The sequence below is a fragment of the Microtus oregoni genome, unplaced genomic scaffold (assembly GCF_018167655.1).
Source record: "Microtus oregoni isolate MIOR12 unplaced genomic scaffold, Mior012 000104F_ref0000108, whole genome shotgun sequence".
NCBI lineage: Eukaryota > Metazoa > Chordata > Mammalia > Rodentia > Cricetidae > Microtus > Microtus oregoni.
The window spans coordinates 2,949,719-2,974,625 of record NW_024544718.1 but is presented as its reverse complement, the minus strand read 5'-3'; the positions used below and the strand labels follow the sequence as shown (position 1 = coordinate 2,974,625).

The 24,907-nt window shown below is 38.6% G+C and overlaps 1 protein-coding gene across 1 annotated transcript in view; it reads left to right on the top strand.

Moving 5' to 3' along the window:
* The window catches only part of LOC121443313 (testis-expressed protein 11-like), a gene marked incomplete at its 5' end in the record, with an annotated part of 312,932 nt that overhangs the window by 210,608 nt on the left and 77,417 nt on the right, over positions 1 to 24,907 (top strand). The window contains 4 exon segments of the mRNA XM_041645021.1: positions 923 to 979; positions 21,217 to 21,257; positions 22,433 to 22,519; positions 24,201 to 24,271. Of these exon segments, the coding sequence (XP_041500955.1) occupies positions 923 to 979; positions 21,217 to 21,257; positions 22,433 to 22,519; positions 24,201 to 24,271 (256 nt within the window).

Below are 24,907 nucleotides of genomic sequence, written 5' to 3'. Positions count from 1 at the left end.
CCCTTTGCTTGCTCTTGCTTTACCTGTCATTCTCTCCCTCCCCCTCTCTTTCCTGTTTATAGTGTTGGGAATAGAACCTAGGGCCTCTACCCTAGTTTACTTCTATTGCTGTGATGAAACACCATGATCAAAAGCAACTTGAGGAGGAAAGGGTTTGTTTGTCTTATACATCCCGATCATAGTCCATCACTGAGGGAAGTTAGCAGGATCTGAAGTCGGGGACTGGAGGCAGAAACTAAAGTAGAGGCCCTGGAGGAGTGCTGCTTACTGGCTTGCTCATCATGGCTTGCTCAGCCTGCTTTCTTTTTATAATTAATTAGTTAATTTAAAAAATGATCTTTTCTCATTTTACATACCAATCCCAGTTCCCACTCCCTCCCCTCCTACCACTCCCTTCACATTCCCCCACCCCCATCCATTCCTCAGAGAGGGTAAGGTTTCCCATGGGGAGTCAACAAAGTCTAGCATATCACTTTGAGGCAGGACCAAGGCCCTCCCCCACTTTATCTAGGCTGAGCAAGGTATCCCTCCAAAGAAAATGAATTCCAAAAAGACAGTTCTAACAACAGTGGCCCCACAGTCTAACCCTGCCAATGTCACACATTCAGAGGGCCTAGTTTAGTCTATACTGGTTCCCCCACTGTCATCAGTCTGCTTCCTTATATACCCCAGGACCACCTGCCCAGGAATGGCACCGCCCACAGTGGACTGAGCCCACCCACTTCAATCATAAATTAAGAAATGCCTACAGGCCAATCTGATGAAAGCATTGTCTCCATTGAGGTTCCATCGTCCAGATCATCTTAGCTTTTGTCAGACTGAGGGAAACTAGCACAGCCTCACACATAGTAGGCAACCACTTTACCACTAATCTGCATTCCTCACACCCAAGAATCTTCTTCTGTATTGTCTTTTGACACAGGTGTCTGGTTCGAATTATTCTTCAACAAGTTTCTCGTATGCCAGAATCTGAAAATAAGTAAGTTTTTTTTTCATGAGAAATAATGTAATTGCCATTAGAAAATTTAGAGTAGATTTAAATGAAAACCTTATATTGAAATATGTATTGTATAGTGGGTGAAATTAATATATATTTTAGCCAGTCTTCCTGGTTTCATATTCTATGTGGTTATTTATGAGATATATAGCTTAGATAAGTTTCTTATTTTTTCCTTCAGTTTTTCCATCTGTAAAAGGGAAATACCAATGTATATCTCATGGAGTTTCTGTAATTACTCAGTGAATTAATACATTTAAAAGTTAAAAAATGTACTTGGCAGTTTATAATCCCTCACATTTTGCATATGACCTGGTTATGATATTGTATCTGTTCCCCCTTTAACGGTAGACTCAATGGGAATTCACAAAGATTCTGGTTCTCTATTATCTCAGCTTGAACTAGAGAAACACTTTTCTCTTCACAGTTTTCATGGTATATGATATCAATAACTGGAACTAGAGAGGTGGCTCAGCAGTTAAGAGCACTAACTGCTCTTCCAGGGGAACTAGGTTCAATTCCCAGCACCTACATGGCAGCTCACAACTCCAATTTCAGGGGACCCAACACTTTCACAGACATGCATATGGGCAAAACACGAATGCACATGAAATAAAAATCAGTAAAAAATAATAAGAACTTAACATTTTTTGAAAGGATTTTGTCACCAATTTTTCATTCATAAAATTCACTCTCTTCTGGTGAGTTGAGAGAAAACTTGGTTCAAGTTCTTGACTAAATGTAGCTTTCAGAAAATAGCACCCATCTCTTCATTCTATGCTTAGACAAAACTCTGTAACAGACTTTATCTACTGCATGTTCTGTGTCTATTGTTTACAATTGGTAGCACAATATTATTTCAACTAAATTTTGGAAGAAATATTGATCACTGAGATAACTTGGAATTGTAACATGTTTTGTCATAACACACAGTCTGCTCAGGCGTACATTGTAGGATTCATCTTTTCTTAACAGGCTTTATCAATCAAATAGAAGAGAATTCAATCTAAAGAATATGAGGCACTTAGAACTTTGCATAATGGCTGTATTTTGACATTAACTTCTAGGCAGCACGATAGTAGTAATGTTGTTATGCTGTTTTAAGAAACATTATCTATCTCCAAGAAATGACTCCTTGAAATATGTATGGGTGTGATGAAGTGATAGCTGGAATTTTTTTTCAAAATAATATGGAAGAAGTAGTTGAGATTTACAGTGGGATAAGATGGATATGTTAATAATTGTTGAAGCTGGGTGGGAAGGAAACATGACTTCTCTTTTAACATTGGAACATCTTTGAAATTATCAACAATAAGATTGTTTTTTAAGGGGTGGAAAGTCAGTAAATTCAGAACTAAACTTTAATAGCTGCCATATTCTAAGAGTCCCTTGACTGTGGGACTATTTGTATTTATCTGCATATCTCTGGGACCTAGCTTAGCAACAGGCACATAATTGCCACTCAGCATATTTGAATGTCTGAATATCAGTGTCTTATATTTTCTGTTGATGTTATAAAACACCATGACCAACACAACTTAGAGAAGAACGTGTCTATTTAGAGCTTAAGATTTCAGAGGGTTAGAGTCCATAGTGGCAGGGTAAGAGGAGCAGCTGAGAGCTCACATCTTAAACTTCAGATAGGAAGCACAGAAGCACAATGGTACCCCAGAGCCCTGCCCCAGTGTCATTATTCCTTTTGGAAGACCACACCACCTAATCGTCTCCAAACAAACACCAATTGAGACCAAGTATTCAAATGCCCAAGATTTATGGGGGCATTTCGTTCAAATTACCATAATTACTGTTTTATAAGCACTTCAGTGCAGGACTTAAAAGTGCTTCATAATCCATATAACTGTAGCACACAGTCAAACCCCACAGTATCTGTGTAAATTATGTGCTTAGTTATTTAAACCAGTTTGTCTTTTACGTATATATGTTTTTGTGTCCTGGGTCTTATTTGTGATGCATTTTACATGACCTTGTCTGGGTTGTTCCATATAGCCACTGAATTAAAGCACCGAAGTTAACTTTAGCTTAACTTAAATTCAAACTGATAAAAGTTTTCTATAAAGTCATTATACATAAATTTGTAAGACTTTTAAGATTTGTCCCCAGAAAGTACAAATATTAATGAACACCCTTTACAATAGTCTCAAATAATATGAAATATCTTGCTGTAACTCTAACCAAGCAAGGGAAAGACAGGTATGACTTGATCTCCTTTTCTTTATAACCAAAAAAAAATCTCCTTTTTTAGAAGGAAGTTGCAGATTTAGCCACTGTACTGAACAAGAATTCAAACAGCAGTACTAGTCTAGTAAATGCATCAACTCTCATTTATATAGGACATGCTTACATAGAAAGAGAATGCTTAGGCCATCTTTTTATTAACCTGTATTAATTATACATATTATTAAGTCTTATTTTGACATTTACATATATGCATATGTCATATAATGATCATGTCTACCCGTCCTTCTACTTTCTCCTTCCTGTTCGTTCCTGCCCCACAGCCCCTTATCAATCCGTATTATTTCCTCTTCTACTCTCAATGTGAGAGAAGATGTATGATACTTATCTTTTCCATGTTTGGCTTATTTTATTTAATATGATGCCATTCAGTTTTATCTATTTTTCCACTAATGACATAATTTCATCTTCTTTAGGGATGATTAATGCTTCATTTTATATATATATATATCTGCTGATGAACATCTAGGATGATCCATATTTTGGCTACTATAACTAGTGCAGCCATAAAAAGAGGTGTTCAGATATTTCTTTGTGTGCTGGTTTCATTTCTTTCAGCTACCCAGGATTGGTATACCTGGATCATATAGTAGTTCTATTTTTAATGTTTAAAAGGACTTTTGTACTGTTTTAGAAAATGGCTGGGATAATTTGTATTCCTACCAACAATGAGTAGGTGTTCATTTTTTTCTGTACATCCTTGGCAGTACTTGTTGTTTTTGAGTTTTCATTTTGTTTTTATAATAACCATTCTAGCTGGAGTGAGATGCAACTTCAGTGTAACTATAATTTGTATTTTTGTGATGACTTAATAATACTATATTTTTTTATATTTACTGGCTATTTGTACTTACTCATTTGGAACATGTCTTTTCAGTTCATTTGCCAATTTAATTGATTGTATTATTTACTCTTTCAGTGTTATTTTAAAAAATTATATATATATTCTGGATATCTATCCCTTACTCAATGATTAGCTAATAGATTTTTCTCCTGTTGTCTATCTTTTCCTAGATTATTTCCTTTGTTTTCCAGAAGCTTTTTAATTGGACATCATTTCATTTATGAATTCTTGCTTTTGTTTGTCCTATTACAGAAAACATTGCCTGTGTCAATATTTTAAAGTGTTTGTCCTGTTTTCTTGAAATAGTTTCAAGTATCACATTAAAGCCTTTTATCATTTTAACTTGATTTTTATCTCAGGTTGAGAGTCATTGCTTTAGTTTTAGTCTTTTATATGCTGATATCCAGTTTCCTCACCACCACTTATTAAAAGGCTACTCTTCTCCAGTGCATGTTTTTGAGGCAGGGTCTCACGCCTAGCCCAGAGTGGCTCTGAATTTACTGGCCTTGAACTCACAACAATCCTCCTGCTTCTACCTTCCAAGTGCTGGGATTACAGGCGTGTGCCACCATGCCCAGTCATAGATCTTTGGAAGATGCTTATCCAAACCATCACAATATTTCTTCACTGTTCTAATTAACACTGATAAAAAGCTTTGTGCAAACACCTCTGACTGGATTCTATCCTGGACCAAAGATTATATACAAAAAAGGTTTATTTGTTTGTTTGAAACAGACTCTTACCAATTTAGTCTCTTTAGAGTCAAAAATAAAATTTAAATTTAGTCAAGGCACTTAACCATTTGAAAAAAAAGGGCTTTTACCATATAATCTTTTGGTACCTTCATGGAGAATCTGGGCTCTCTATTCTATTCCATTCATCTCTGAGTCTGTTTTATGCCAGTACCATGTAGTTTTTATTACTATGACCCTGTAACATATTTTAAAGTCAGATATTGCTATATTGCTCTTTTTAGTCAAGAATTGCTTTTGACTTTTCAAGTTCTTTTGTGGTTCCATGTGAATATTAAGATTTTTTTCCATATCTGTGTCGCTGATGTTTAGATGGGGATTTCATTAACTATCTAGATCAAATTAAGCTGTCTCATTAGGCAATACAATTGCCTTTACCTCGGTTTTGCCAAATAAAAACACAACTTGTCCCATGAGGACCTTAGGAATATTAACATGAAAGACTATAAAATAGCTGGGCATGGTGGCACAGGCCCTTAGTCCCAGCACTTGGGAAGCAGAAGTAGGCAGATTCGAGGCCAACGTGGTCTACATAGCAAGTTCCAGGACAATTAGGACTACAAAGACAGACACTGTAATTTTTTTAAAGGAAATCTATAAAATACAGTTGTAGTTCCCTGTTTAGAGATATTCCTGTTTCCAGCACTTGTAGTTGTAGCTACTTTGATAGGGTGTCAAACAGAACATTGAGGTAATATGAAGGAGATAAAAAAAAAAAAACAAATAGCCTTCATGTCAGTATTTAATCCCTTGGGAAGAATTGTATTTATACCAACATCTTTTCCAGCCTCTTTCTCCTAGTTCACTAGAACTAGACTATCTATTGGGGATACTCCCTTAGTGCCCCTCATATCTTGCACACTTATCAAGATTTGTAATCCAGCCTATACCCACTCATTATTTATTTCATCTCATCGTTCTTTGTATTTTTATCTTTAAAATACATATATATTTAAAAACATAGTATTTTCAATTAAGAATTTCTTCATGACATTTTATTCCTATATTGATCCATATATACATAATTATATCTGTTAAATAGCAACAGGTTTTGTAGGAATATTTAACAAACTTCCTTAGTTATGCAACAATAAGCTTGCTGAGTACTTTGTTGAAAGTGCTATGCTTCTGTTTGCAAAACCTTATGAGACTTAATGTATAATAAAATGAAAACTCAATTATTTTTTTCATAATTCTTTTCACATACATTGGTAGAAATGTCAGATGAGCAGGTTACAGAAAAATGGGGGAAACTCAGATATTGCTTTGTGGGAGCCTAGCCTGTTTGGAGGCTCACCTTCCTAGACCTGGATGGAGGGGGGAGGACCTTGGACTTTCCACAGGGCAGGGAACCCTGACTGCTCTTTGGACTGGAGAGGGAGGGGGAAAGGAGGGGGGAGGGGGAAGGAAATGGGAGGCGGGGAGGAGGCGGAAATTTTTAATAAAAAAAAGAAAGAAATGAAAGGGCTAAAAATAAGAAAGGAAGAAGTCAGTTTCTTTACTATAGGTGATGCTCAGTTCCTTCTAAAGAGTCCACTAGAAACTCTATGTCTGACTTAATATCCCTATGACTATTGGGTCAATCCTTTGAACTGTAGAAACAAACCACTAGGGTCTACCATTCTTTGTATTTTTATGTTTACATTCTATGAACTTATCATTAACAGGCTTTGGTTTCATTGATAGGTTTTGGTTTTACAGTACTAGGAGTGGGAGCATTTTCCAGTCAGACTGTATCTATTGTTATAAATCATTTAAATAAAAGATATACAACTTTTATATAAAGTTTGAACCTCACATTTTAGTCAGGTGCACTACCACTAAACTATATTCCCAGCCCTATCCCGCACTGTTTTTAACAACCATTGTTTAAATTGCCTGTTCATCATCTCTGTTACTCAGAGGAAGAACTTTGGCCATTGTTAGTAAGAATTGTAAAATGTGATTTTTTTTTTAGTCTGAGGAAATGTGACTCAGCAGGTCACACCAACATGATATATTCTGTTCTAGTTGTCTTATACCATGGTGAGCATTTTTATACAACACCAGGCAAGCAAAACTCACTTTAGAGTTAACAGTCTATTCCCATTAAGATCTCCCGTGACTATCAGCATCAATTCAGTCTGCTAGCTGTTCTCAGGGCCATCTTCAACTGTTGTCTCTCCTTGGAAAACAGAACAGTTGTTGGCCTTCTGTACCTTGGAGGGTATAAAAAGGTTGCATCAACACCCAGCCTCTCTCTCTGAATTAATGCAGAGCCTTGATGTTCACTTATTTCATCACACCAGGTGGCCAATTCAAGGGAGCATACAGGGATATCTACTTGATAGCTCCAATCACCTTCTAAATCGAGCAGGTGCTTCTGATAAATAGCAGCAGGTCCTATTCTAATGTACCTCTAGGACATTATAGTGGTTTTCCATAGGGCTGTGCCTCATAAATACATCCTTTGAAAGACCAATTTTCCATTACCCTTCTGTCTGATTATATGGCCAGGCCTTTAGTCCCTGCCGGTGAGTCAGTACCCAAACACAGGGTGTTTTCCAGTGTTCCATTCTTCTGTTACTGCTGACGAAACAGTATATAGTCTGTTGAACTGGTTTGCTTTTACTTTTTATTTATTTAATTAATTAATTTATTTATTTTATAGAGTGCTTTCCTTCCAAATCTTGGAAGTGCCACCCATGTATTAAAAGACTCTTTTCTGTTTGGTCAGTTGAGAGCTTATTGGACTGTGTGTGTGTTTGCGTGTGTGCGTGTAAAAATGCTTCCATCTGAGCACTATCCACTCTTTTAGGATATTTTTCCAACATCACCTGAGACATTGTGGGTATTGCAGCTTTGGAGAAGATTTTGTGTATTTTATTTATAGGACAGTTTCCATTAATTTCCAGTAGCAAGCTTATATATGCCTTCATGTGTCCCGTTTAGCCCATCCAACTAACAATAGTAGATTTACATGTCTTTTGTTTTATAATAGTACATAAAAGAAATATTTCTCAGTAAGATTTCAGTATTCAAACTTACCCTGCAATCAAGTAAAAGAGACATAACCATGTCATGAAAAGCCTATCAAAATATATTAGGCCTCCTCCAAACTTTCCCCTTCACCCCATGACCCTTTACATTTCTAAGATTAGTTTCCATTAGCATAGTATCAACAGGTTTTGATTCCATTGATGCATCTTTATTTTATAGCACTAGAAAGAGAGGCATTTCCCAGTCAGACACTATCCACTTGCGTGAAGCATTTAGATAAAGGATACACAGTTTGTTTATACAAAGTCTGCTTAAACATTCCAATTTCTTTTTTTTTTTTTTTTTTTTTTGGTTTTTCGAGGCAGGGTTTCTCTGTGGTTTTGGAGCCTGTCCTGGAACTAGCTCTTGTAGACCAGGCTGGTCTCGAACTCGCAGAGATCCGCCTGCCTCTGCCTCCCAAGTGCTGGCATTAAAGGCGTGTGCCACCACCACCCGGCTTTTTCTTTTCTTTTTTTTTTTTTGGACATTCCAATTTCCACCCACATTTCTGCCTTAATCTATGAACCTTTATACTGTTGTGCCTTCCCAGTTGTTAGGACTTCAACAACAGGTTTGAGTGCCACTGTGCATGAGGCTCCTATGCTAAAAAGTTCTACAAACTTTTCTTCTCCATATCTAATTTTGCCTACTTACATGCAAGCCTTGGGTCCCAAGTAAAGTTTATCATTAAAGGAATACAGCTTCTTTTTCAATCTCTAACATCTGCAAAACTGTTATCCCACATGATTTAAGATAAGAAATTTTTGCACTTTATAATTTTCTACCTTACGGCTTTTTAAACTTCCCCAAAGTGGGATAAATAGAAGAGACTTGTTTAGAGCCCTTTAGTGTTGTGGAACCAGTAGAGACTCTCTTTGGTCTTACCAGCCTCTGGTAATGCAACATTCAAAGCCAGTGACACTGTCACAAATTTGACACTTTCAGAATCTTTTGGGAGACTTTCAGAAAACTAATTATACCAATCTACAAAATGAAACCTCATATTATATTACCTGCTTTCAATACTTTATTGGTTTTGCATGACCCCCTTTTTTTTACTACTCTTTTGTTTCAGAAGTGTTTTCTCAGACAAAAAGAACATGGTTTCAAAAGGGAGTAATGAGGTAGTGCATGGAAGGGATTGGAGGAAGGAAAGGAAGGGGGAAATGATGAAATTATATCTTAATTTACAAAAATATGATAAAAAGAGAAAAACTCAAAATATGCCCCATAAAAGTGTTTTATCTATTCTTCTTTTTTCTCTTGGTGACTAAGCTACTTTAGGCTAGTTGCCAACACAGACTTAATAAAATCTGAGCTCAGGCTAATATTAAATTATAATCCAACTTCTTTCTTTTCCATCTAGCTATTACAGATACTGATGCAATGGATTGAATATGTCACCCTTACTTACTAATTTTCATTTCCTTGTGGATCCAATGAAACAACTGTCTGGGAATTGGAACCATTCTAAATTCCAATGTAAACTTTTACTAAGCACAAATCAGCTGCTACTCCATGCCTTGAGTGGCCATGTGACTACTCAGGTCTCAAGGTCCTTGACCCTTGCCCTTTCATTTTTTCTCTATTCAAACCATATTCATATGAGCCAAGACAGTCTAACAAATACTTGTCCTGATTCCAGTGCCAACAAATGACACCATGAAGTCTACTCTTCACAAGTTAAAGGGTTCAGCCCTATAAAACTGCCCCTACTTCACATGCCAATGCAAATCCAGGCCTCAGATATTTCTGACTGGCCCAGACAGGAAATCCAAGGTCCCCTTTTCCAAATTCATTAATTGCTAGTCTGACTTGCAGTACTCAGCAAAACACTTGACTTATTTTACAGTTTATTATTAATTGTTAGTTCAGGAAGAGCTGGATGAAACATATACATGACACAAAGTGCTAGGCAGTATAGGGTGTTCTTGCCCTCTCCAGGCTAACCATCATCCCAGTACCTCCAAGTGTTCACCAGTCTACAAGATATATATAGAGAGATATAGATATATATTATATAATTTCATTTTACATTCCAACCCCAATTCTCCCTCCCACCCCTCCTACCCCCTTATCTCCCCACCATGTCTAGGAGTTCTTTAGGCCCACTTTTAATTGAGTTGTCTTCTTTATGTTGAGTCTTATGAATTCTTTATATACTTTAGATGTCAGTTATTTATCTGATGTGTCTTTTTCAGGTATTTTCTACCAATCTGTGGCTTGTCTTTATTGTCTTGATACTGAATTGTGAAAAATAGGAGTTTTTTATTTTAAAGTGGCCTAGTTTATCAAGCATTGCTCCAATATACCATGCATTGTTGTTGGTTTTTACTCTTCACTCTTTGCTCTTTGCTCTTTGGCTCTTTGGGGGGCCTCCACTCAGCTCCCATATAAATCACACATGGAGTCTTATTCTTACTTATGAATACATGGCCTTAGTGTGGCTTATTTCTAGCCAGATTTTCTTAAATTATCCTGTCTACCTTTTGCCTCTGTATTTCTGAATACCTTTCTTTCTTTGTATCTTTATCCGTGGCTTGCTGTGTAACTGGGTGGCTGTCTCCTGGAATCCTCCTCCTTCTCTAGCTCCGAAAGCTTTTTCATCCCAGATTTCTTCTCACACTTATTCTCTCTGCCTACCAGTTCTGTCTATCCTTTTCTGCCAAGCTATTGGCCGTTCAACTTTTTATTTAAACCAATCAAGTATTTTAAACAGATAAAGTAACACAGCTTCACAGTTAAACAAATGCAAAATAAAAGACTGCAACACATCTTTGCATCATTAAACAAATGTTCCACAGCATAAACAATTGTAACACATCTTAATGTTCTAGAACATTTCACCCTTTGTCTACATAAAAATGAAAGGTTTTAACTTTAACATAGTAAAACTGTATACAACAAAAGCAGTTGTCAAGTAAGAATTACATTTACAATATTCAGTCTATATGTATTTAGCGAATTCAGAGAAAATACTCCATTATCGATCTTAGTGATTCCAAAGTTTTATACATAATTCACTTTCTGTCATAGCTAAGGAAAGCTATGCCTCTAATTATTTAGTCTTTAGCTCCATCAAAGACCCAGAAGGATATAATATTACCCGAGTAAAGAGGAAGTATATTGCAAGCAACTTCCAAAACTCTAGAAATGACAGAGACATCTGACTGCCTGGACAGTCACCCAAAGTTCCTCTGCAATGTCAGGACATCCATCTTCATCATACAGGCCTAGAGTATCTGGCAGACTTTTCAGTGAAGCAGGAAATAGGAAGGACTGCCCTGCCTTGTACTGACAGTTTGTCAGCCTCTTTCCTCTGTGCTCTGCAGAATTTCTGGCAGACTCTTTGTGAAGCAGGAACCCTGAAGGACCATCCCACCTTTGTTTTGGCAAAGTTCAGCAGTTACTTTCCTGAGGGTCCTGCATTTCCAATTTATACATCATACTGTAAAGCAATCAAGGCAAAAGAAGTTTCTTTCCCAAATTGATTACCTTGCCACAATGGAAGCAAACTACTATGGAGTTTCTTCAATGCCCATCATCCTTTTATAAAGTAAATTGGTGCTTCCAGGAGCAGATGTGTCTCATTTTATTAAAATCTCTATGTTAACAAAACATTTTAAATGCCATATTTTATATGTATTTGAAATGTTTGAAGACCATTTATATATGGAAAATATATCTCTGTATGATCTTGAGAACATGTCTAATGTGACTACAAGTCTGATCACCATAGATTAACTATTAACCTCGTTTCTACATTGCATTTTAAAAATGAGCTGCATTAGCACAATACCCCAAACAAGAGTAGAAACATATATACAGTATAACAAAATAACTTTAAATTTGTATTAATAAATTATATTCTCCTAAATGATCAAAAGCATCCATAACTCACCAAATAACCAACAACCTCCCATACACTCTTCTTGGGAAGGGTAGCTATCACGTTCTCCAAACTGATTCCTGCTGTCTGCGGGAAAAGGCATCTTTAATGGTTCCTGAGAAAATTTGAGATAATGGCCAAGTGCTGAGAAGACCAGCTATTACCTTTGTTGATATATATCACTTGTCAAGATTCAGGAGGTCTCCTTTTATCAAGCCTGATCCATATCATTCCTGAAGGGATCCACAGCCTCCCGTCTCCTGTGGGAACAAAAACAGGAACACTTCTCCACAGCATTTTTTTTAATTTTTTTTATTGAGAAAAGGAGAAAAAAAACATAAAAAAACAAGTTTCCACCTCCTCCCAGCCTCCCATTTCCCTCCCCCTCCTCCCACCCTTCTCCCCCTCCTCCCACTCTTCTCCCCCTCCCCCCACTCCTCTCCCCCTCCCTCTCCAGACCACAGAGCAGTCCGGGTTCCCTGCCCTATGGTAAGTCCTAGGTCCTCCCCCCTCCGTCCATATCTAGGAAGGTGAATATCCAAACTGGCTAGGCTCCCGCAAAGCCAGCACATTACGTAGGATCAAAACCCCGTGCCATTGTCCTTGGCGTCTCATCAGCCCTCATTGTTCGCCATGTTCAGAGAGTCCGGTTTTATCCAATGCTTTTTCAGTCACAGTCCAGCTGGCCTTGGTGAGCTCCCAGTAGATCAGCCCCACTGTCTCAGTGGGTGGGTGCACCCCTCGTGGTCCCTACTTCTTTGCTCATGTTCTCCCTCCTTCTGCTCCTCATTGGGACCTTGGGAGCTCAGTCCAGTGCTCCAGTGTGGGTCTCTGTCTCTATCTCCATCCATCACCAGATGAAGGTTCTATGATGATATGCAAGATATTCGTCAGTATTGCTCTCGGATAGGGTCATTTCAGGTTCCCTATCCTCAGCTGCCCAAGGAACTAACTGGGAACCTCATCTTGGGCACTTGGGAGCCCCTCTAGGGTCAAGTCTCTTGCCCACCCTAAAGTGGCTCCCTTAACTAAGAATTGTGGTTCCGTGCTCCCCTATACACTCTTCCTTTATCCCAATCCTCCTGTTTCCCCAAGTCCCCCCTCCTTCCCTTCTCTACCTTTTCTCTCCCCATCACCCCTTACCCCCATCCCACCCCACCCCCAAGATCCCAATTTTCTCCCCGGGGCAATTTGGTCTACTTCCCTTAGCCAAGAGGATAACTATATGTTTTTCCTTGGGTTCACCTTCTCCACAGCATTTTTAACTTCCATTTGACAAATGCATTTTGACTTCTTTTTTAAAGTTAAGATAGCCCTAATGTATCTAAGTTGGTTCATTTTTGCAGTCCTCTTCACAAGCCCATATTTGCCAGTAGTTGTTTCCTCATCAGCATTCAAAAAATTCAGAACCAACACAATACTATATAGGATCCAGACTCCCTGTGTGTTTCCCATCTTACGTGGCTTTTTTCTTTTATATTACTTTTTAAAGGCCTTATTATTTTTAAAACTGTTTGTCTTTCTCTGTCTATACTCATATTCTTTCTTTTTTGTTTTTTCCTTTATTATTATTAAAAATTTCCACCCCCTCCCCTCCTCCCATTTCTCTCCCCCATCCCCCAATTCCCCTCCCCCTCCCTCTCCAGTCCAAAGAGCAGTCAGGGTTCCCTGCCCTGTGGGAAGTCCAAGATCCTCCCCCCTCCATCCACGTCTAGGAAGGTGTGCATCCAAACAGAATAGGCTCCCACAAAGCCAGTACATGCAGTAGGATCAAAATCCAGTGCCATTGTCCTTGGCTTCTCAGTCAGCCACCATTGTCCGCCACGTTCAGAGAATCCGGTTTGATCCCATGTTTCATCAGTCCCAGTCCAGCTGGCCTTGGTGAGCTCCCATTAGATCAGCCCCACTGTCTCAGTGGGTGGGCACACCCCTCGCGGTCCTGACTTCCTTCCTCGTGTTCTCCCTCCATCTGCTCCTCATTTGGACCTTGGGAGCTCAGTCCAGTGCTCCAATGTGGATCTCTTTATCTCCATCCATCGCCAGATGAAGGTTCTATGGTGATATGCAAGATATTCATCAGTGTGGCTATAGGATAGGGCCATTTCAGGCTCCCTCTCCTCAGCTGCCCAAGGAACTAGCTAGGGACATCTCCTTGGACACCTGAGAACCCCTCTAGAGTCCAGTCTCTTGTCAACCCTAAAATGGCTCCCTTAATTAAGATATCATCTTCCCTGCTCCCACATCCACCCCTCCTCCATCCGAACCATCCCATTCCCCCAAGCTCTCCCCATCCCCCCTTCTCACTTTTCTCTCCCCATCTCTTCTTACCCCCACCCCACCCCCAAGTTCCCAATTTTTGCCTGGCAATCTTGTCTACTTCCAATATCCAGGAGGATAACTATATGTTTTTCTTTGGGTTCACCTTCTTATTTAGCTTCTCTAGGATCACGAATTATAGGCTCAATGTCCTTTCTTTCTTAAGCCTGTGCACATTATAAAACACACTGGAACCTGTTTAGAGGGTTTTTTCCCCACCTGGACCTCTTTTTATTTATTTTATTTTTTATTTTTTTGGAAAAAAAATTTCCGCCTCCTCCCAACCTCCCGTTTTTCTCCCCCTCCTCCCACTCCTCTCCCCCTCCCTCTCCAGTCTGAAGAGCAGTCAGGGTTCCCTGCCCTGTGGAAAGTCCAAAGTCCTCCCGCCTCCATCCTGGTCTAGGAAGGTGAACATCCAAACTGGCTAGGCTCCCACAAAGCCAGAACATGAAGTAGGATCAAAACCCAGTGCCATTGTCCTTGGCTTCTCAGCAGCCCTCATTGTCCGCCATATTCAGAGTCCACCTGGACCTCTTTTACTGCATGTTTCTAGTCTTTTTGACCATTTGCACAAACCTAAAACTGCTAAGCTACACCTGGATCCTCTGCTAGGCTTTTGGCTGACTCTGCCTGCTTCTAGGTTTGTGAGAGCCAAGCCTAACGCTCATGGCCTGGTTGGAGGTTTTTCTGACCAGAAACTGCAGTCAACCCTCCTATAGCTTTAGAGTGCTGATGCTTATGCTGTGGCAGGCGTTTTTACTTCGTTTTTAGTTCCTACCCAATGTACTAGCTGCTCAGGAGCTCACAAACAGGCAGAAACTCTTTTTTTATGCTTTTTTAAAGAAAACAAACTATCTTTTTTTTATTATACATACCAATCAAAGTTCCCACTCCCTCCCCTCCTCCCATTCCCTCCACTTACCCCCGCATCCCACCCCCATCCACTCCTCAGAGAGGGTAAGGCACATTGCTTTGGGGAAGGTCCAAGGCCCTCCCTACTATATCTAGGCTGAGCAAGGTATCTATCCAAAGAGAATGGGTTCCCAAAAAGCCAGTATAAGCAGTAGGGATAAATCCTGGTGCCACTTCCAGTGTCTCCGCAGTCTGCCCCAGCCATGCAACTGTCAACCACATTCACAGGGACTAGTTTGGTTTTATGCTGGTTCCTTCCCTGGCCGGCTGGAGTTGGTGAGCTCCCATTAGCTCAGGTAGACTATTTCAGTGGATGACCCCATTATGATCTTGACTTTCCAAATAGATCTATATATGTTTTCCTTAGGGTTCACCTTATTACTTAACTTCTCTAGGATCATGAACTATAAGCTCAAGAAGCTATATCCTCTTTTTTAAACCAGCTTTCTCAGGCCCTACATGGAAATTTGAGAGCCTCATATGCCAAAATGCATATACTATTTTATCTAAAAAGGAATGAGTGTATTCAAGGTCATATATGTTTTCTTTGATGTTATTATATGTGAGTTTTATACTTTTGTTACTTACATTTAGTTCCATGGTCTGTTTTTAGCTAATTATTATAAAAAGAAAGGTCTATGTATGCATTATATATTTTGCACATGAATGTCTCATTGTTTCACTACTGTCTCAAAGAATACCTTTGCTCCTTTGTCAAAGATCAGTTGACTAAATTTATGAAGGCCTGCTTCAAGTCTCCCCACTTCCTTGATGAGAGATACTATAGGGAAAAGTATCTAGAACATAGTTAGGAATTGTGCTGGTTTTGTTTAGTGGTGGTTGTAGGTTCTCCTTTAGGATCCATGGCTTCACTAGCCCTGGGTATTTGGCTAGGTTTCCAGTGCCAGGAATGATTTTCCTCTTGTTAAGTGGGAAGTCCATTTAGAGAACTTTTGATTACCTCCAGAGTATGGATCACACTACTGCCATGTTGGTTGTTTGTTGTGGTTTCATTGTTGTAATAGCTGGATAGGTTTGCTGGTTGTTTCCCTCCTTAGGAAACGTTCATGGTACCTTCTGGGAGTCCTCAGGGAGGAGGCATTCAGGTCAGTTCCAGCTCAGGATCCTCTAGGTCCCTTGTCTGAAGTACATGGTGTCTTCAGCAATAGGTATTTACATTCCAACCGCAGTTTTTCTTCCCACCACTACTCTTGCCCCCCTCACCTTCTCCCAGCCACCCCCCATTCATTCCTTCCAATGGGTAAGGGCTCCCATGGGGAGTCAACAAAGTCTGGCACATTAATTTGGGCAGGACCAAGCCCCTTCCTCCGCATTAAGGCTGAGCATGGCATCCCACCATAGCGAATGGGCTCTCGCTCCACGGATAGATCCTGGTCCTACTGACAAGGTCCCTCAGATAGTCCAAGCTTCATCACTGTTACAGAAAAAAATACTGTCTTGAAGAGCCAAAAAAATCTTTCATTACTCTCCCACTCCGTCCCTTTGAGATACTTCTTAGTCATTTTTTCTTCTTTTGAGAACTCTTTCTATTCAGGTCCCAGGCTCATTTTTTTATTATTGAAAATCCATACAATATATTCCAATCGCAGTTTCCCTTCTCCTCTCCTCCCATATCCTTGTCCACCTTCCTATTCACCCAATTCCGCGTCCTTTTCTCCTTCTCTTTTGAAAACCCACAGGCAAACAAGCAAACAAAAAACCCCCAAACAAACCAGAATATATATGAAAAATAAAAAAGCACAAAAAGTACACACTATAAAACATATAGAAACACAAAAATCGGAAACCATAGTATACAAGAAAAGATCAGTAAGATTTTTAAAAAGTACCCAAACAAAGCAATATGAGACAAAATAAAACTATAACACCATTGGCTTCATTTTGTGTTGGCATCTACTTCTGGGCATGGGGCCTTACCCTAAGTGTGGTTTATGCACGCCGTGAGATTTCATTGGAGAAAACTAATTTTGCCTTTGCAAGCAGTTGACAATTGGAGATTGTTTTTTGGTTAGAAATGGGAAGATTGCTTTTTGGTTAGAAATGGGAACTGATGTTCAGTTCTTCCTCTCAACTCTGGAGCCCTGCCTGGCTTGAACCTGTGCACGTTGCCCCAGTTTCTGTGAGTTCATCAGTCTTGTTGTGTCTGGAAAACAAGGTTTCCTTGGAGTCATCCATCCCCTCTGGCTCTTATAATCTTTCCATCTCCTCTTTCCGCATAGCTCCCTGAGTTCTGAGGGGGAGGGTTTTGATGAAGATATCCCATTTAGGACTGTCTGTTCCCAAGTGACTCACTCTTTGTACAGTTTGACTGTATTAGTTCCAATCTACAGAAGGAAGATGCTTCTCTAATGATGGTTTAGGAAAATACAGATCTATGGATGTAACAGAATATAATTGGGAGTCATTTTATTGCTATATTACTTTAATAGAAGAGTAGTATTTGGTTTTTACATAGGCCTGTGACCTATCTAGTTTCAGACACCCAAGAAGTGTCAAGCATGGGCTCTGTCTCGTAGAATGAACCTTGAATCCAATCAGATAGTGCTTGGTTACTCCCACAATGTTTGTGCCACTATTGTACCATTGTAGCATGCAAGTATGTCACCACTGTAGATCGCAGGGTTTATAGCTGGGTTAATGAAGGCTCTAGAGGCAGCAATTCAACCTCTCTGTGTTCAGCATGTGTGTCCTGGTTCAAACCTTGAGTGTGGAGTTAGATCTGGCAGGGTGGAGAGGTTTGACATGGTGTGGGAGGCACCAATGGATCAGAGTGGGCAGGGTGGGTCCTGGGGGTATCCTATAGATTAGTTACTATTCAGGTAGCAGTGGCCTGACTAAGCTGAGGCATTGGACTTAGGACTTGGGATAGATCTAATGGGTTTTGGATGGTTCGTAAGGAAGAGGACTAGGAAGACTCAACTGGGTTAGACCTTGGAGAAGGATGTATGGGGTTTTACTGGGTAGAAAGGTTGGATGCAGCATGGGAGAGACTTGTTGGTTGGGGTAAGCAGGACAGGTCCTCTATCTGGAATTATTTTTTATTTCAAATTCCATTTGATCTTTGTTGATATAGGAAAGTACTCGGTGTCTATATATTTACCTTGTAGTCTGAAACCCTGTGGTGACTATTTATGAATTCCAGTATTTCAGGTGAGAGTGGGTAGAGTTTGGGGGAGCTGGTGGAGTCAGTTATTTTTATTCTCTAGAGAGCCAAGTCACCTGAGAACAAATACAGTTCCTTCACACCTCTCTGAATACCTCTCTCCCCATTTTATTGTCTTATGTAATAGACAGGTGTCTTGGCCCACTAAAAATATGACAGATAAAAAGTCTTTTGTTTACTTCCAGTGATAGGGATCAAACATGGGACCATGTGCATGTTAGACAAGTGCTGTCTCACTGGCTTACATCCTCAACTTTCCATTTAGACGGTTACGATAAAATATTCTACAACAGAAATTGCTTACAATTCTAAATGCCAGAAAGTTTACATTGGCAAGGCATAGATTCAATGTCTTTTGACCATTTTCTTAGAAATAGTCATGTTCTTATTTACTTTTTGTTTTTCTAAAGAAGTCTTTTCTTCTCCTTTAAAAGTTTTTATAGAGTACAGAATTCAAACTTGGTCATTTTTTTCTCTCTTAATATTTTAAATGTTTGACTCTGCTATCTTTTTTGTGAGGTTTTTGGTGTGGTTTGGACATAGGTTGAGGTCCCGACCTTTGTGATTGAAGTCTTGGCTCACAGGAAGGCAGTATTGAGAGATTTGTGATATGGAAGCAGGGCCTAGTCGGAAGTCCTTTGATCACTGGGAATGTATTCTCAGAGGGGATTGTAGGAATCCCAGTTTCTTCCCTCCTCCTGTATGATTTCCTGCTTGGCTATGTAAGCGCTTCTACATGCATGTGCTCCTGACTGGGGTGGTGTGATCTGCCGCTCCTGCCACGCATGTCAGCTGTATGATAAATAGACCTGGTTTTAACACACACACACACACACACACACACACACACACACACAGAGAGAGAGAGAGAGAGAGAGAGAGAGAGAGAGAGAGGAAAGAGAGTCCTAATCTGATCATTTTATCATCTCTCCCATGTCTGTCTAATGCTGCCTCTGTGTCTTCAAATTACTTTTTGCCTTTTAGTATAATTTTCTATTTCCTCAAGAGACAGACATGATGTGTCAAGAACTGCTGCAAATATGCTATTTAGTTGTGTGGTGATGAGTTATTGGGGAGAGAAATAGTTCTACTATTTCCTCTACTCCCCCCCCCCCATTTATATGGACACAGTGGCTTAAGTAAACTGGTTTTAGCTAGTTCCATTGAATCAAGCTCTGGAAATACACCCAAAGGTTAAACTCTGGTAAAGTAGCTTGCTTAGAGGACAGGTATTATTTTGAAAGAACACAACAAGGTGGCTCAGCTGGTAAAGGCTCTTGCTAAGCAAGCCTGGCAACCCTAAGTTTGCTCTCTGGATAAAGATGGAAGTATAGAACTGACTCCACAAGGTTGTCCTCCGCCCTTCAGACATGCACTGTGGCATTTATATCCACACACAGTAACAAGAAATAATTTCTAAAAGAGCATAGGGACTGGGGCAGTGGCTCATCCATTAAGAGCTATGGTGTACTTGTAGAGGACCTGAATTTGGTTTAACGCCCACATGGTGGATTACCATCCACAACTCCAGTTTCAGGGGGATCTGACACTCTCATCTGACCACCATGGACTCCAAGCAAAATATATTTTGCATGTGCATATATGCAAGCAAAGTAGTCATATACACAAAATAAAAACAAATATTTTTTAAAGAACATGGTATTTTGGAACATTTCAAAATGATTCACTTTCCCCATGCTTGCCAGAAACATGACAGGATTTTTCTCCAGTGCCTACTGTGAGTACCTGGCTAAGCAATGGAGCTGAATTTTGTAAAAGTGTTGAGGCCTCCTTTATGACTGGATCACCTTGTAGTTTTTAGCTCTAAGACTTGTCCAGAATAAGCATCCAGTGATTTGCCAACCATAATCCAGCTTTTCTAACTAAGGCTTTAGTTCCCCCCATCATTTCCAGGCCCAAGACTCTGCTCTGTGTCTCACTGTATTCACTGGTCCACCTCAGCAGTAACTTGCCCTTGTTCCTCACTACTGTTATGGAGTCAAGAAGAGTTGTTGATTTTTCAGTCTGTTCTGCTTTTTACTTGTTAGGTCAGAATATCCACTTCCAGTCTCCTAAAAATAGAATGGGAAGCCATAATCCTTTGCTAAAATTTCTTAACCCCTTAAACCAATTTAACAGAAGATTAAAAGATCAGGGTAAAAAACTTGACTTTGTCACTAACTGTGTCACCTCCTGTAAACCATTCCCTGCTATAAGGTGTGTTTCCTCAACTGTAGAATGGGGAGTTTGTATTAGATAAACAGGTTTTTTAGATGGCTTTCCACAGAATGATGGAAATTATGTGATATTTCCTTAAAGATGAGGTTCCAGTCCACCATCTACTCTTACTTCCCTCGGAGCACCTCCACTTCTTTTCAGTGCTGGAGACAGAATCTAAAGCATCTCATTTGAGACAAGTATTCTACCCCTGAACATTACTTTTTCTTAGACATTAGGCATCTATACAATTTTACTTAAGCCAGAGATTCAAATCCCTGTCCTGAAACAAACAAAACAAAACAAAACACACACACACAGACAGAAAAAACAGACAGCCTGGAGAGGAGGTTCAGCAATTAAGAGCACTTGTTCCTGCAGAGGACCCAGGTTCAGTTCCCAGCTCACAACCACCAGTAACTGTAGTTTCAGAGGATCTGATGTGCTCTTCTGGCCTCTGTAGGTACTGCACACATGTGGTACATATACATGCGTGCAGGCGAACACACATACACATAAAATACATAAACCTTTAGAAAGGAAGCAGAGCTTATAAATCCCAGAGGTCACTACCTGCTCCCAAATATGAAAGCTTGTCAGTTATTGAAATCATTCGCTGAGAATAGTAGAAATAGAGAGAAAAGTGTGAGCACACTGGTCTGAGTGACTGTGTCAGACAGCGGAGGGAATGTGCTGGATCATAGATTATCATTGAACTAGAAACTGTACATTTTGTCATTTTTAGCCCAATTCTCAGACACAGTGTTTCTTTCAATTATTTTCTACAGTAAAGGTTTAGTACATAAAGACTCCCTTTTCTTCAATTTTTAGAAAGAAAGAAATGGACAAACTTCTGACTTACTTGAACACAGGTAATTATGTCCTTACTATTTTCAATCCTTCATCTTGCCTCTATCCTCTCTTGAATTCTCCCAATATATTGAACATACTGACTCTAATATTTTAAACTTAATGTTCATTATTAATGTTTACCACAGGGAACTATTTTAGTTTTTTATCCACAAGAAGGGAAATGTTTGCCATTACTAACATCTACTTCTAAATGTGATTTTAGTACATTTTTATCCTAATTTGTTTTAAAGATACTTCCTTCCCTCCTGCTCACTTTCCCTCCCCCTCATCCTTCCTTCCCTTTTAATTTCCTGTCCTATAATTGAACATGTAAAAATGAACATGACGAATGAAATTCTCTGAGCACTGCTGGTTGTTTTGTGCCTTCTTAATCTAACTTGAATTGTTTGTTCTCTGATTTTGTCTATTTACACAAGTCAGTGTCATCTCCTCTCCTCTATCTACGCATAATCTTTCCTGGCCACTTCTATAAACTGGTATCTACAACACCACATTCTTTTTACTAGCACCATGCTTTATTTGGTGGTGTCCCTTCTACTCAAAGGATATGTCATTTCTGAGTACACCCAAAAGTCTGTATCTTAGAAACTTTAATCTACTTACAACAATAGTTGAATTTTATATTCAAATACAGGATTATAAACATAGCAAAATGACTCAAAGCCAAAGCTTTTCAAAGAAAACTTTACTGGTTGGTATTCTTTTTCTGAGAAGAGCATGTGGTGAGTAATAAATGCTTTCTTGTGGTGATAGCATGTTCTGGTTCTATATTATGCTTATTGTGGAAGCTAAGTAAATATTATGCCAGCCCACTGATACTATGAATTATTTTAGGGTGTTTTGTTTGGTGCCAGAGATTGAACCCAGAGATTCATGTATACTAAGCATCATTTTAGCATTTTACTTATTATTCCTGCTTTTTATTCTGTGTGCCTCAAGTAGTGAATAATTGTAATAATTAAATTTATAATCCTCTCTAAAGATATGTTTGTTCCCTCAAAGTTTGAGTTAATGCTTTCATGAAACATAGTAATGCTTTTTCTCGCTTGGATTATTTTTGATATGCAATTATATATATACAGAAATGAACCTTCTAGGTTCATACTATCTTAAAGGATGATTAAGAACTTTGCTAGCATGTAAGATAAATATCCCATTTTCCTATTTGATACAGCACTCCTGAAATTTTATCAGTGTTTTGATGAAGATCCTTCAACTTTGGATTCTAGAGTTAATGATGCCAATTGGTTCAGGAAAATAGGTAAAAGAAAATCTGTGGGCATTATACCATTCTATTATACCACTGGCTCTTTCTTTTGAACCTTTGGTATACGTATATAACTTGCTGAATCTTGGTTTCATTGTGTGTAAAATAGAAATGCATAATCTCTTATGTAGGATCATTTATTAAGGATTTTATATGAAAGAGTATATTTATCTCACACATAACAAAGTATTCCATACCAATTTTCTTTTCTGTGGAGAGTGATCAAAAACAAAATGATGAACTATAACTTTTATTTTCCAAATTATTTTCCTAAACCTGCTCTAGAAAGCGGAACTTATTCTTTGATGTGATCCACCAAAAATAAACTACATGCAACAATATGGATACATCTCAGAAACATATTGTTGAATAAAAAGAGCCAGACATTAAAGAGTACAGAATGCATGATTCAGTTTATGCACAGTTAGATTCAGTGTTAAAAATCCAATGGTGATCTGTTTAGGAGGTAAGGAAGAAAAACATTGAGGGGAAATGGGGTCAGTGTGCACTATATTCATGTGTGTAGAAGTTTCTATGACTTTATCATGCAAATAATATGAAAATAATTTTTAAAAATATAATCTGAAGAAAAGAATTAAGGTAGTGTTTACCATAAAAAGGGATCCTGGACTTGAAGGGAGCTTGCAGTTTTCTGGGAATGACCAAAATCTTTCTTGGTGTGGATATATGTTTATTTTATTACAGTTCATTAAATGACACAATTCATAATTGTGCCATTTTCTTTTTCTGGACTTTAATTAATGAAAATGATATAAAAATTACTGAGGCAGTTAAGGACTTAACAATATCACAGAGTGAACTGGTTCTACATGAACCCTGTCCTGTTTTGTGGGATTCCTTGAGGATTTCATCTGGGCAAAAGGGCAAATAGTGTGAATTCTAAGAAATTTGGAAAATAAGTATTTTAAAATATATAAATATTTAATGACTTTGACCTTTTAAAAGTTTGAAAAGATAATGGTATTTTTATCACTCACCTTGTTTTACCTACTTGGGACTTTTACTAAACTTTGGAAAATAGAAAATGCTCCATAAATACTCTAAACATTGATTTTAGTATATTCTGATCTTTCCTAAGCTTGAACTTATTTTTTGATGACTTGGTGACTTTCAGTTACCACTTAGAGACTCTCTTCTTTGCATGTATTTTTAATTAATATATAATTACATCATTTCCCCTCTCCCCTTTCTCCCTCCAACCTCTCCCATTTTTCACTCCACAAACATCTCACTCCCTTTCAAATTCATGACCTGTTTCTTTGTTACTGTTACAGAGAGGTATGTGGTTATAGAGATAGATTTACTACTGAGAATTCTTTTTGTATGTCTCAAACTTAAAAAAAAATTAAACAGTACCTCATTTGTCATTGATTTAGAATGGATGATTAGAAGTGATAGAAATCTCTAAATTTCTTGGCAAAAAGTTTCTCCACAAACATAAAGTCTAATTTCTTTTTCCAAAAACAAAATAGCTTATTTACCTATTTAATTTCATTTTAATTAATTTCAAACTTAAAAATTTAAGTAAAATATAATTAATCCCAAGAACCCCTTTTCTAGTAAATTAGTATTGAAAATGTTGACAGTAGAGATTATGGTGATATAGACTAAACAGTCAATTTTTCACAATTATAGTATTCATCTTAACTTTCAGCTTGGAACTTAGCTCTGCAGTCTGCTAAGGATCGGGAGACAATGAAAAACTTTTTCATGGTTTCCTATAAGGTAAATTTCATCACAAACATTACAGAACTATTCCATTCCCTTTGTCAGGACAGATCCAGAGTCCTATGTTAAAACAGAAGTCTCTTTAGAATGGGCATGCTCCAATGTTCCCAGCTACGAACACGTTTGGAAAGGTCACATAAAAACACCTGTCGAAATGTAGTATAAGTACCTGTGAACAGCACGGGTTGAAAAGGGAGATGAGAAGTTTGAGTGTCCTTTTTTTTTCTGGAGCAGGTTCTATATGTAAGAATTTGTGACCTTATTATTCACTCTTAAGCACCCAAAAATAGTCATTTACCTCCAAATCAGACATTAAAAAGTTAGAAAGAGGTTCAAATACTGGTGGGGGAATGAAAGCAGAGGGGTTACAGAATATAACTCATCTGACAATTTGAGACCAAGTCAATGTTCTGAATTTTCGAGCTGGAATGAACTGAAGAGCACAGTTCCCTCACCTTAAGTAACCCAAAACCTAAGAGATTGGACAACTTAAATGTTATTTATTCAGTGAAGGTCATGATTGTTATCCCTAAATGTTTGGGAAGATTAAGCAAGTCTTTGGAGGACTGGGGATGCTTCTCAGTGGTGGAATACTTATCTAGCATGTACAAGGTCCTGGGCTCAATCCAATCC